The 14,375-nt window shown below is 39.7% G+C and overlaps 1 protein-coding gene across 3 annotated transcripts in view; it reads left to right on the top strand.

The window, feature by feature from the left end:
• The window catches only part of ZDHHC3 (zDHHC palmitoyltransferase 3), a 34,930-nt gene that overhangs the window by 2,285 nt on the left and 18,270 nt on the right, over nt 1-14,375 (top strand). For all 3 annotated transcript variants that reach the window (XM_072853782.1, XM_072853781.1, XM_072853783.1), the window contains exons 2-3: nt 9,869-10,198; nt 12,861-12,985. In XM_072853782.1, the coding sequence (XP_072709883.1) occupies nt 9,893-10,198; nt 12,861-12,985 (431 nt within the window). In that variant the 5' untranslated portion in view covers nt 9,869-9,892. The remainder of the gene's footprint in view (nt 1-9,868; nt 10,199-12,860; nt 12,986-14,375) is intronic.

The following is a 14,375-nucleotide window of genomic DNA, read 5'->3' as shown; positions in this document are numbered from 1 at the left end:
TGCAAGAAGATGGATGCTTAATTCCTCAGCAGATGCTGGTCTGCTGTGCCCAAGTAGTTTACGTGTCTTTTCTAGGCAGTTTCTTTGTGTCAGCAAATGGGAACAACTGATGGTCTGACAGTAGGCATGTAGCCTGGGCAATGTTAACTCAGCTTTGGTGAATCTCTTTCTTATCTAATATGAATTTACTTTTCTTGATGGGTGGGTTGCTGTGCATCTCAAACAGAATAGGAGCTAGCAGTGTCGCGTAGTCAATGCAGTTTAAACCCATGTGTTGCATTATTTCAGGGAAACTTGCTCATGCAGCCACAAAGCTTGCTCGTGCAGACATTTCCCATACATCTATAATGGGATATCTCTCCTGTAGAGGAGACCACAGCGTAGGTAATGGGCTGTCAGTCCACACTGCTGTCAGTCTGAAAATGGCTTGGCTGTAGCTTAGCCAGTCTCTGCAGATGTTAATTGACTGAGCTTATGGTTTTTCTCTGGTCCCTCTGCAGTGTAGACATGACATTTTTCTTAGGGCAATATTCTGGAATACAGTTTTTCTGCCTTCTTGAGAGAAGACAGCAGGTAATGTAAAATATGACAAGACAGAAAAGCTTGTTGTCAGTTTTTATTTTCCTTGTCCGGTGCTTAGCTGGTTGAAGCAGACAAGATGTGAACGATGGTACCTGGAACATTGTATTTGACTTGTGCGTGTAACTAATCTGAAACTTGAGGTTGCGTTAGAGAAAACGAGAAGTTAAAGCTTTCTTAATTAGAGCTGCATGTTTCCTGGGTTGTGCAGACAATAAGAAAAAAAGATAGCCTATAACTTGACTGGAACTGCAGTGCAGCAAGTCTGCCGGTAACACTTCACACACCGTCCTTTTGAGAGGGAGTCCAAAAGAGTGAGCCAGCTTGCCTCTGCAGGCTGTGGGTGCCAAAGGCCTCCTCATACAGCAGTAGTTCCCAGCTAGTGAGGTGCAAGGTGCAGCGAGGTACTGGCTCTTACTCCACAGGAGCACTGTCAGGTTAACTCCTTTCACCTTCTGTTCTGCTTCTGGCTGTGCCCCCAGGGTGGGGGGTGCTTGGGAGTGCTTCTGGAGACTGGAGAGAGATTTATCGAGGTTTATAGCCCCATATCTCTTCACCCCACCAAGTTACAAGGTGACCATACAGAACTGGTGCTGTTACAGGAAAAGCAGGAGTGCAAGGAGAAAAAAAACAACAGAGGATAGGGGTGGGAAAGTAAGGAAATGAGAAGGAAGGCTACAGCAGCAGGGTTCAGCTAGAAAATGTTGGGAATTGCTGTTCCAGGAGCTGTAACAGCAACTAAAACAAGGACACAGAAAACAGTGTTAATACCCTTGGACAAGAGAGGAATGTTGAATGGGAAGAAATGCAAGGGCCTTGTTGATGTTTTTGCTGCTAGCCTGGTGGTGGATGGCGTGTTTGTGAAGTTCAGCTGTGAGTTTTGCAATAATGCAGAACTAACAGGGGCAACCACTCTTAAACGTGGTGCAGCATGCAGAAGTTAAAACAAATGGGCTCAAGTTGAAACAGTAAGAGTGAATAAAGGCAGTGTGAAGTACTATGCTATTTAAAAAAAAAAAAAAAGACAGTGAAACATTTGCAGTCCTAGTGGGAAGGCAGTAGTGCCATACCATAGATAGAGAGATCAGAGGGCTATAGCAGGCGATAAAGGGAGATAGTAATGTGATATACATCTTTGTTCTTCGCAATGACTACTTGAATCACTGATGTCCAGTATAGCATAGAATAGATAAGCAGTATACTATGTATTGCAGTTAGTCTGGTCTCCAACTCTCAGTATTTCGAAGGATAATAAAATTAATGTTTACACACAGAAATCATATTTTTTATGGAGACAGGGATCACTTGTACTTGCTAATGCAACAGTGAGCAAAACAATAAATAGTTTGCCAGCTCAGAAGTTCTTTACTACATTTCAAAAGCTTTAACGTACAGCAACTTTGAACCTGCAGGTTTTTCCAGTTCTCCGAAGTAGCAGCATAGGTTTCTTCTAGGCTAGCTCTTAACATCGCAGAGGTGGATTGTGACAATCATTTTCACTTCAGGCCTTTTCAGGGTAGAGGCGATAATTTTTTTGGTCCCTGTTTTCTTAATGCGCTATTTTAATTTATGCCCTGTGTCTTTCTATATTTGGTTTAGATATCTGCTTAGGTGTACTATTTAGATTTAAAATCTAAATGCCTTACAGCCTTCATACCTGTATCTTCGCTACTGCTATATGGTACGGAAGAAGTGTAGACTACAAGTGGGCGAATAAAATACAGAGAGCCTGAGTGACTTGTTAATGCTTATGAAGGGAGGGCTGTAGCAGAAGCAGGTGAGAGCCAAATCCTGGATTAGACCACCTGAGTGACAAGGTATGTCTGATAGTTAAGGTGCTCTTTCTGCCTTGAAAGATAATATTCCGAATATTTTTTTAGGCTAGGATGGTTCTGCCAGCTTCTTATTATGATTAAAACTTTAAAGCTGCAACTTTTTTTCTGCTTCTCTGGAAAATATGTTCCTTATGCCATGAAAGCAGTGTAGTTTTTTAAAACAGATGCTACAAATAATACCAGTTGTATAGATAGACAAACCTTCCCCCTTTAATTTTTGTCTTTCCCTTTTTTCTTTTCTTTTTTTTTAAGTTAATACAGGGTAAATTGAGAATTTAAATTCCCTTAATCCAGTGGCTTGCTGTTTTAAGTCCTGAGTCAGCATCAAAATTGCAAAGCTGTCTAGAAGACGAGGACAGCTTCTCCTGTTTTGGCTCTCATAAGGCTGTCTGTTCAGGATAACTGCAGTGCTGTGGGAAAGCATGGCACTCCCATTTGTTGTTTTCTGTTTCCCCGTGTGGTCCCTTCTACAAGATTGCTCTTTCTTTCCAATACTTACTCCGGATAGGTAGCAATGCCACAAAGCTGGTTTGCATTTATATGTTCAGGATTAATATTTCTCTTTTTACATAGGTTAAGCAGCTTGTGTGTATTTAGTCTATTGGGAAACTGTTAAGATTGAAGTGACAAAATTTCTGTATTGCCCTTGCAACTCTGATAGTTAAAAAGTTGCCATAAGTTATTTTGTAGTGGTTCATACTTAATGACAATTTTGTAAAGTACCTTCCATCTCTGATCAAAAGCTTATTAAGATCACTAACTGCATGATCAGACTAAGTCAGGTCCAAGTCTGACCTTAGTCTCTACTGCCCTTGTGACTTGTGTCCTGTTCCCAGGTGTTGCCCCAATTTTGTCACTCATCCATAGTGGTCCAGCGTTTATGTACCTTGGACAGTAACTACGTTGTCTTTGTCTCCTCTCCTTTGCTCAGGCTCACAGCTGACAGACCTTGTAGGTAGGGCTGCAATCACTTAGCAGATAACTCAAACTTTTAGGTCAGTCTTTATTGCATTATAATTTATTTATACAATACATATCCATTAGTTAAACAGGAATGACACAGACATTAACCAGGAAGCTGTTACCACAAATGTCAGGATAGGAAAAAACCATGTTTTTAATTGAGAAAACATGGCCTTATTTTCCTTACAGTTCTACTAATGGAATTCCTCTGGCACTGTTGAAGTTGCTTCTTGTTTGCACTGATGTAAACAAGAGGAGAACTGTGGGGTTTGTGCCTTATGTGGCTGTGTCTCTTTTGAGCCCATCAGTCTCAGCCCGACCCAGGCCCTCAGGATGGAGTTTCTAGATCTGACAAGTGTCTCTGCGGTAATTTCCACCTCCCCCTGCTCTCCTAAGGGAGAAGTTCCCTCTATGTATTCATACTCCTGTTCAAATGTATTTTCAGAAATGTACGACTTCAGTTAAATCTTCCCCTCTAATAAGATGCTTCTAATAAAAATAATAAAAGTGTGATTTTAGTGTGATCCATTTTTACTAAGGTCTTGTTCGCACATGGCCTCTTCAAAATAATAAATAAAAATAAAAAATAATAAATTATGATTTGTCAAAATAGTTAATGATGTAAACAGTTTTCTAAACTGTGACTCTAAAGCAATGTTGTAATATAGCCACTTACTCCCTTCATGTATAGAAAAATGTTATAACTGGGATCCAGTCTGGTTTTGTGTGCTCTCTTTCCCCCTTTCCAAGGCAGGTAATCCAAGCCTGTGCATTTAGCCTCAGAAAACACAAGTTTGTTTTAAGCTGTGTAATTTTTTAAGATTATTTTTAATGGATTTAATATAATTGACATTCTGATTTCTTTATGCTATTTTTCTTCAGTATGGGAACTGAAACTGTTGAAATTGCATGACTTCAGTAACCAAAGGGTTCAGGGGAATCTGAGGTGTTTGTCAGCCTCTTGCTAAAAGCAAATGCATAGCTGTTAATGTAGTACTTAGGCTGAAACTGTACTCCTTAATGTGGCCTGAATTTCCAGAAGAAAAAGGAAAAATTATCTGCACTAGGCATAATCCTGTTACCCTGCTCCAGGGGTGGCTGAAGTAGGGCTAGTGGTACTGACTTGCCCCGTGACGTTTTGATCTGAGTTATCGGGTGTCCCGTCAGTGCAGTGTTAAGCCCTGTGCCTGATCCTTCCCTATTGCTTTTGCCATTTTAACCTGAGAGGAGTAGTTTTGGACCTGCTTGGGGTTTTGGACTGGAGTTGGCTTTGCATTGGTTTTTTTTTTGGTTGTTGTTGGTTTGGTTTGGTTTTTTTTAAACCATGTGTGGAGTCCCGAAAATATTCTAATGGAAGTACAGCTCTCTATAGCAAATTTAAGCCTGCTAATAATAGGCTTGCTTTTTTTAGCTGCCTTTCACAGACCTGTTAGAAATGTCCCATTGACCCTTCAAGGTTTTGTAAACCAGGGGTTGGAAACTGCCATGCTGATGGATATCTGGATGAATCTGCAGGAGACTGCCAAAAATTCTCAGCATAGCTGGGCTGTTTTGTTCCACTCCTGCTGATCAGATAAAGCTTTTTAGGCCTTGCAGAATCCATGAGGAAAAATTGTATGAATACTGATATTCCCTTATTATCCCTGCTAGAACTTGCTTTGGCAAGTTTTAACAGGCTTGTTGTTAGATTTGGGCTGTATGAAAGTGTGGCAGGAGAAGCATAGGTAAATATCCTGTTAGTTAGAAAACACACTTTCTCTCATTTCTGTTGCAAAGGAAGATTAAATATGCAATGTTTTAATCAATGCAGCTTTATGTACAGAAAAAATGAAATAAACTTCAAAATGAACTCTCTTGCAGTTTCAATCTATCTGTCTATCTGGGGTTTGTTGGTTTTATTTAAAGGGACATCCTGTCCTGTGGATCTAGATTGCCTAGTTTAGCTGTCATGAATATAGCATGACTGGTTATGTATGTTTGCTTCTGTTTGGTGATGATAAAAAGTTAACTTTAGGGTTGTTTGTCAGTGCTCAAAATACTGTCAATGAACTCTGGTTCTGTTTGTGTCATAAAAGCTGTTCCAAAGTATCTCTTTAAAGTATATAAAAACTGAAACTGAAAACCTCAAAAAATGCACATGATCTGCCTTGGTCTCATTCTTTTTTGTTGTTGTTGTTATTTTTTTTCAGAATTGTATTCATGTAATTGGCAGAATCTGAAATTCACTTGGTTCATATGGCAAAATGTAACCTCTTCCCAAAATTTAATGTTAATGGACTTGTAATAGAGGAAATGGTTGCAATGTACATAGTAATACTGTGGTTTTGCAAGTCATACCCATGTGCTTGACTTCACTAGCATGAGTAATTACATGAAGATCAGCTGGGTGACGATGATGACGGTGTTAAGCTTGGTGTAAGTTATATAACATCAGAACCTCAGGTAGCTTTCAGGTACACATTGGGTGAGGGCCCACATCATTCATTAGTTTATTCTTAACACATTCTTTGGCTGTCACAGGCCATTAAAAAATAGATTTTTGACATGGCTTATGGCAAGTGAAAAGATAGTTACTTCATTTATATAGGGTGTAATAGCATATTTTAAGTGTTCATTGTAGCAGGAAGTGGATTTTAATTTGTTTTATTTACATTTCTAATGTGTATATTACATCATTTTTTGATTATTCCTGTAATGCCAAATGCCTTCCAGATAAAAAAGAAGAAAAGGTCTTTGCTCTGACATGTCGTTAAGCTAAATTGATGTTTGTGTTGTCATTGTGTCTCACATTTACCTAGTGGCCTCTCTGGTAGCCTGGCACTGTGATTAAGTCCTTAAGCCCTTTGCTTGCATTGTTTACGTATCGTTTGCTCCAGAGCAGGAGGGACTGACATACTCCATCTGTGTGTTATAAATTAAGTTCATATGCAGCGTGATTCAGGGGCAGGCCAGTTAGGGCAAGTTACTGCCTCCTCCCCCCTACAATCTTTTTTGGGGGGTATTGTTTATATGAAAATACCAGGTTGGACAACATAAACAAAACCAGATGTTTGTGTATATAAGAACAAGGAATTAAAAGAAAAAACCCAAACCAGGTCATGTAGAAGAGAAGCTGAGACTCCAAGCTCCTGTAACTTGACTCTAAGTTAATGTACACTAAAATACATATATATTTCTCAAATTATGAATGGTGTTTATGTACTGATTACTGATTTTTCATTTTGTCGCCTGATGATGCCTCTACAGCAAGCATTAAATAACAAAGTGCATTAAATAACAAATTTGTCCTCCAGCAGAAGTCAGAATTGGAGGCCTGAGCTGTGTCCTCTTAACTGCTTCCTTACTGCACTGCAGAAACAAGTCCCCAGACTTTCAGACTGAGGTGCCTCAAGGCTCCTTCCAGTTTCTCCTTAGACAATTCCACAGCAATAGCTTGCTTTTTTTTTTCTTTTCTTTTTTTTGTTTTTTTTTTTTTTTTCAGTTTAGCTCAATAATATTTCTGAGAGAGTGCTGTAGAACTCTTATTGGAGTGAAACCACTTCCTGCATTTGCAAGAGAGATTAATTTTTATTTGACTGCTGAAGTGTGCTGTTCAGCACTAAACCCACAGTTTTAATCACTATGTATTTGTCTAGCTTTCAGTCAGTCTCTACTAATACTGACCTTAAGGTGACTTGTCAAACTAATTAATCTGTTAAATAGGAGTTTGCTTTTCCTGTGACTGTTTCATTCCTTTGCTTTGGGAAACAAAACCTCAGGGGAAAAAAAAAAAGGCTCAGAGTCTAGGCAAAAGATCCTGAAAGTCTGTGTTTGGGACTATCCCAGCTTGTTACTGCACCTGATGTGTCAAGTCTAAGACTTTAGTTTGAAAGTAGAACACCTAAATTACTGTTTTCTTTCTTATTTTTTAACGCAATACGATGTTACTGTCAACTAAACATTGTTGTCAGGCATGAGTCTTTGATTACGTCAGCTTTATTTTGAGCTGGCAAACCAGCATAACAATTTTAATAAGATTATTAAATAATGCAGTGAAGGTTAACCTGTTTCCTTGGGGGAGGGGAGGGATTGAGTCTTTAAAATACTTGTTAAGTCTGTGTGAATGTATGAATACATAAGCGTCCTTACAGAAATTGTGAAAAACTGGGGAGGTATGGATTTACTAGTAGGTACAGATTTATCTGAACTTAGACCACCAGATTGTTTGGGTAATCACTGTTTCTGAAAATTATATAGCTTGTCTCCCTGACTATCAGGAGTCATGAGGCTAAATTATAGCTGTGGTTAAAATACAAAGTAATTACAGTGTGGTATGTGAATTTTGTGAATGAGGAGGAGAGGGATTTTTTTTTTTTTCTCGCCAAAGTAAGTGAGATCCACACGTGTACATTTTTGTCTTGATTTTTCTATTGTGTGTGATGCATGTATAAATGTAAGACTGAAATGCTTTAACATTAATCCATGAGACTTTCTTCAGATTCATAAAACATCTTAAATGCTCTCACTTGGCAGCACTCTGCTCAAAGCAGAAATATAAGAAAACACCTAATTGTCCTAGTTTATTTATACCAGTTCTGTTAGAAAACAAATACTGTAAATAGTCTGGTTCATCCACTTCTGTGCACCTAGAAACTTTGCGCTCCTGTCTTTTGCCTCTCACTGTGGCAGTAGCGGTTCCAGTCACCTCTCTTCCACATCACTTGCACTAACATGCAGAAGCTCATCACTTCTCTGCTTGGATGTAATTAATCGTCCTGCTCATTAATAACCTTAGTCGTTGGCTGTGAAAGACTAATTGTCCCTTATGAATTTGGTCCTCTTGAAATAACAAGTAGAAAGCAAGCTACCATCTCCTTTCCTGTCTAGGTAGGGGCAATAGTGTCTCCATTTAGGTTGCTGTTATGCAAAATAGAGCTTTCTCCTTGTACTTGACAGAGCTTAGCCATAAAAGTTTTGAGAGAAGTTTAAGGTCCTAGGTACTTCTGCGATCCTCTCACTATCTTTTCTATAAAATTTATCAATTTTTTGTAGGCAATGATGTCACTTTTTAATAATTAAACTAAAAAATAGCTTCAGTATGAACTTTTCTGGCAGAAAACTTAATTAATGGTGAATATTGTTTCCCTTTCTCTGGATTGAAACAGAAAAGTGCACTCTTTTTTGCAAAGCAGTGAGAATAATCCTTACATGTTGAAATATGAGGAGGTTGAACCCTTCTGTTCAGGTATATGCAATTCAGTGTATTTGCTAGTAAAATTATTGTATCCATTTTTGTAGAAGGTGGGTCTTTATGTAGAGGTTGTAGTGTTTTTGAGCGTTTACAGCATTGTGCAAATACTCTGTTAAGAAGTATCTTTGGAAGAAGTTGCTGGGTGTATAAAGAGCTGCTTTCAAAACGTAGCATTCCAGATGTGCTCTAAAATTGAGTGTTGTACGTTCACAGTGCAGATTGATTGATCCCCTGCCAAAGTCTTATGAGCACCTTTTTTGTTTTCTCAAATGCCTACGTTTGGTGAGAGTTACATTGAGACTACAGTAAGTGCCCTGCATACCTGGAATAGTACAGTTTCTGGTGCCAAGATGGACCTTACCTTCTGGATGGGCAAGGTGCCTGCAGAGATGGAGAGGACAGGGCAACGGCAGCAAATGTCATGTTAGTGCCCTTATTGCAGTGGAGTGGACTTGGCTAGGAATGCTAAAGGGGAGGTAAAATGAATGCCATCAAGGGATGGAACAAGGGGAGGTAAAATGGATGCCATTCAGGTGGTGGGAGAAGCATGGCAAAGTAGAAGACTTAAGAGGGACATAAAGCCAAAGGAGGAGGTGAGAGTGGGAGACAGCTGTTGTTCAGGAAGAGCATCCTCCAGGCAAGACTAGAAATTTCTATCAAGACCTTTGCCTGGTCTGCTTCTTCAGCAGTTCATGCCACTATAACTTCGCAGTGGCTTGTTTTTGCAGTTTTACCCCAAAGCTGTGAGTCAGTGGATAAGGACAAAGGAAACCTCTTCCACTTGCTCAGCTTCCCCGTATCTGTAGGAGAGACCCTTCCCTTCCCCAGGTCTGATTCGGCAAAAAGTGACCCTGCCAACTGTGCCAGGTCTTTACTTTTTTTCCTCACATGATGGTGTCCAGTTCTTGCTTCAGTTCCTGCTGTGGCAGCTCCTGTTGCCACCTACCTGATCACTGTTCTCTTCATTAAAACACTTGTTGCCTTTCCTGTGGGGGGAGTGGAGGTGGCACACCGGTGGGTTTAATGTGTAATTTAGCAAGTCGTAAAAGCACTTAGAGAGTCTTCTGAGTAAGAAGTGTTCTGATAAGCGCAAGAGTCTGGTTTCCAAATCTACTATTTCGTGTTTGATTTATTTACGTTTTTTGCTTTTTCAACTCACTTTTTGCAATCTGGAATTTCCCACGTGATCCCCATGCCATTATGCGAACAGAGGTCTCCATGTCTTGCAAAGCAGTGAACACTGTTTCTGACTCTCTTTCAGATGCAAGTATGGACATAATAGCCTATGATGATTACTCCAGTCCACCGCTTCAGAGATATTGAAAGGACACCTGAATACCTCCAGCCAGAAAAGTGTGTTCCACCTCCTAGCCGCGCTTCCCTGGGAACAATGTGGTTTATTCGAGATGGCTGTGGTATTGCATGTGCTGTCGTTACCTGGATGCTGGTGTTCTATGCCGACTTTGTAGTCCTTCTTGTCATGCTAGTCCCATCGAGAGATTATGTTTATAGTGTCATCAATGGCACACTGTTCAACACCTTGGCTTTCCTCGCTTTGGCTTCACATTTTCGTGCTATGCTGACAGATCCAGTAAGTATATCTCTCTCTGTATGTCTCAGAAAGAAACAGGAGGTGGTTTTCTTGTCTGCTAGATGTTGGGTAACTCAGTTGCTGAGTGAATGGCAGATTTAAATAACTTTTGTGTGTCAGCCTGCTGAGTGAGGCTGCTGATGTGGTATGCTAATTTCTCATCCCACTCAAGTCAGATGCAAAGTCAAGGACCCAGCTTTAGATTCCCATTGTGTGAGCAGCTCCTATTTTTGCACTGGGACGGAGAGTGTTTCTCTCTGACGTTGTTTTCTCCCCAGTGGCAGATCTCGTGTTTGTGGCTTGTTGTGTCTTGACAAACAGGAAAGCTGGAAAAGCTGGTTTTGGTTGTCTGCCTTGGCAAGTATTACTTCATCAGAATGGAGTAGAACGTGTGTTGTTTTGAAAAAGCCATGTTACCATCTCTCATACTAGGGATTTAGTTGACTTTATTGAACCGTGCTGAAATAAATACTATGTGAGCATGGTAAGAGCTGACAGTTCTTAGGCAGGCGGGAAGCATCAGAGTTGTAAGATCCCCTTCGGTGTCTCCATAGGACATTGCTTTATGAGAGACCTGGTCTGCTGCTTCCTTGTCTTTCAGCTAGTGAGAAGATACAGTTTAGTACCATGATGCTTATTCTGAGTGGGTTGTGATGGTTTATTTTGCTTAATAACCTCTGGACAGTAGATTCAGTTCAAAACCCCATCTCCACTAGTCAGTGGAAAGAAAAACAAGCTTAGACTCCTCTTGGCCTCTTCCTCCTGAGTGTCCTTGTTGCTGTTGGGAATGGCAGTGTGCCTCTGATACTCTAAGTATTCCTTCCAAATGTCATTTCCTACTTGAAACCTTGTTAGGTGCCATTAAAACTTCAGTGTAATCTTTGTTTCTTAGTTTCCAGCTCTCCCAGAAGCAACAGCTCTGCAGAAATGGCTTGATTCGGGATAATTTTGCAGTTTATGGTAAAGACTGATGCATTGTACGCTACTGCTGCTGGGCAGAGCTGTAGGCAGTAGTTGAGGCTCTGAAACTTCTGGTCATTGGTCTCGGGAATAGAAGGTTGCAGTAGTTTGTTATATAGTTTATATCCTAGGGGTTGTTGTTGTTGTTAATTATTGTATGCTGTGTGGCTTTAATGCCTAGGGACCTTCAGGTCGCTGGAATTATTTTGCAGAGTTAGCAGGAACTCTTCTGAAACAAAAGCTGTATTCTGAAGCAGGCTGGGCAAGCAGTTGTTGGAGGAGCAGATACAATCTCTATGCAGAGTAATTGGGAAAAGATATGTTAATTCCTAGTGTGTGGTGGGATTTTTGTGTGTGGATGGTGAGAGCTAGTGGGATTTTGTTTTATTTTTTTTATGAGGAAATCAGCTAAACAAAATGAAGGAGGGAAGATAAAGTGAGGGGATGCAGCAACTTCTGGCAAACTGTGTGAGTCAGGGATGAAGGAAGCTGCTGGGACATGGAGAAACAGGGGCATGTCTAGGATGAGAGTGAAACAGAAAGCACTGCTGAGGCAAACAAATAGAATTCTTATAAATAAATGAACGCCTAAATTCTTCAGAATTGATAGCGTGTGTCAGGCTTTTCAGGAACTGCTTCCTGTGGGTTCTTGCTAAAAACATTCCTAAGGTTTTGAGCTTTGCTGCATACTAGAGAGAGAGAACATGAGTTGTAGCATTTTGTGGAAATCGGTCTTGGTAATTTTTAGATTGGTCAGGCCTGTTAGGAGGTTTCTGTGGAAAAACCCCAAGACCGCTCAAGAAAGCCTTACAGTACCGGTTTAACGTGGAGTTCTGTCATTGATGCATATTGTTCCTATTTATTGCTGTTGGGAGGTTGTATAGATGTGTTAAAAAGAGACTGTTCCATCAGAAATCTGTTAAAATATTATATCCCTGTTTTTATTTCAGTATAAAAGCCTTACATCCACAGAGGTGCATTTGTGCCAGTGTACCAGCACCGATTTCATACAGCACATTTCATGACCTTTTTTTTTTTTTATGGAGCCCTAGAAAGGCTGGAAACTCTTGAACTGAGGCTACTGCAGCAGCAATACGCTACCTGTTTAGACACATATTTTACAGTGAAATGGCACAGCTAAGAATGTTTTGCCTAGTCTTATTCAGGTGGGAGGATTGTTAGTGTTCACCGTTTGAATGTTAAACCCTAATTTAAATAACAAATACACAGTGGAAACATAGCTATAAATACATGAGGCATTTACCAGCAACTCTTAATGTACACAATGATACTTCAGAAGTAGCTGCTTCTACTGGAATAAAACATCTGTGGTTTCCAGTTTGTGATGTGAAACACTGGCATGATAAATTTCTTGATAGATGTGAAGAGAGGGTTGAGGATTCTTAAATATTTTAAGGTTCCTATAGGATTACAAAAGACTAATTGCTTAACTGAGGATTTACTGATGTTTAAAAAAACAAAACCCACCAAAATGATGTTTAAGTATGTGGTTCCATGTATTAGGACCTCATTTTGATTTTTTTTTTCCTGAATTTTCTTGCTCTTCCTGAAGCTCTGTTGATCTTAGGGAAGATTTTCTTTCTTTCTGTTCCCTCCCCTCCCATAGTTTTAAGTCATCCTATTGCTCTTAGCACTTGTAATGTCCACAGGTTAATCTTCTGGTTTGTTTTTTTTTCTGCAGGGTGCTGTACCCAAAGGTAATGCCACAAAGGAGTTTATCGAGAGTTTACAGCTAAAGCCAGGACAGGTGGTTTACAAGTGCCCAAAGTGTTGTAGCATCAAACCTGACAGAGCACATCACTGCAGGTAAAGTTTTTTCTGAGGATTGCTCTTTTATCAAGACCTCAAGAATTATCCAGTGTGCCTTGATCCAAATTGTATTGGAATCTGAGGCTTGAGTGGTTAAATTGAGAAATTGGCATCCAGATTCTGTTGCCAATAGCACAAGAAATGCTCAAGCTTCTCTGAAAAAAAGCTCAGGCCTTTTCTGACAAGTTTTCATCTGTAGCAGGCTGGGGCTACTTCTTGCAGAGCGAGAAACACTTCAAATGAATGCTGCCTTGACACCAGACCTGTAATTGACATTCCATAAATTTTCATGTAAACATGACTTAAAAAGAGACGTTATATACCAGAATGCTTAGAAATCCATGAAACGTAATGTCTTTTAATGTAATGACCTTTTGAGAAAGGTCTATTTTTCTTCTATCTATGTCAAAAATCTTCTATTTTTGTTTTTATTCACAAACCCCTTTGTCTAACTGTAGATTCTATTTAGAAGTGATACTTAAGTTAAAAATAAAGTTCAGGTAACTATATATTTTTTAAGAGTTCCGGCTTCCACATTTTCTTTGAGTACTGTGACTTCGTTTTGTGCTTTGTGATAGATCAGTATGCCTACTGATCTGTCATGTCCTTTCTTTTTCTGGTGGGATAAACTTCCCTGAAGAAAGTAACTGGTAGTGAGCTTTTTAGTACTAAAGGCAGTGAGCAAAAAAAATGACTACTTCCTAAAATTCTCTTCTGCTTTTAAAACAAGTGAACCTGCTTTCCAGTAAGTAGTTAATGAGTTTGCACTGATGTCCCTTCCTTACCTACTCAAAACCCAATACATACTGAGAGAACTTGTATCATGGCTACTGCTGATTCATGCAGGGGTCTTGCGGGGAGGGGAATATGTAGTACTGAGCTAAACAAACTTGTTCTGCTGTTTGCATTTTCCTATTTATTTTCAGACCTTTAGTTTGCAAATGTTTTTCTTTTTTTGTTGGTTTTTTATTTTAATCCAAATCAGGAATTGGTTATTCAACAGGAGCAATGTGATAGTGCCTATCACTTATTAATGCTACTGTAAAATCCCCTCTGACATTTCTTCAATTATGAATGAAACTTTGCATCTAAAATGCTGTCTTGCTGATGGCTCACAGCATAGGTAAATGAAAAAGATCTTTGGCTAAACGCAAAACCTCATCTCCATGGTCCTTATTTGTATGCTTTAAGATAACTTTATAGACATTAAGATTTGAGAAATTGATCCACTGAGCACTGATGCTGTTGAGAATCTTCAGTCAAACATTTTTTTGTGGGGTAGGGGGATTTATTGGACTTTCACACATCAAGGTTGTGCATATGCATCAGCAGGAGGTACTGCTAGCTGTAAGCCTGAGGGACCAGAGTGCTTTTTGATTTGTATGCT

This window comes from Ciconia boyciana, chromosome 2, assembly GCF_034638445.1.
Source record: "Ciconia boyciana chromosome 2, ASM3463844v1, whole genome shotgun sequence".
In the NCBI taxonomy this organism is placed as follows: domain Eukaryota; kingdom Metazoa; phylum Chordata; class Aves; order Ciconiiformes; family Ciconiidae; genus Ciconia; species Ciconia boyciana.
The sequence above is the reverse complement of the archived record's forward strand: the minus strand, read 5'-3'. Positions and strand labels throughout refer to the sequence as shown.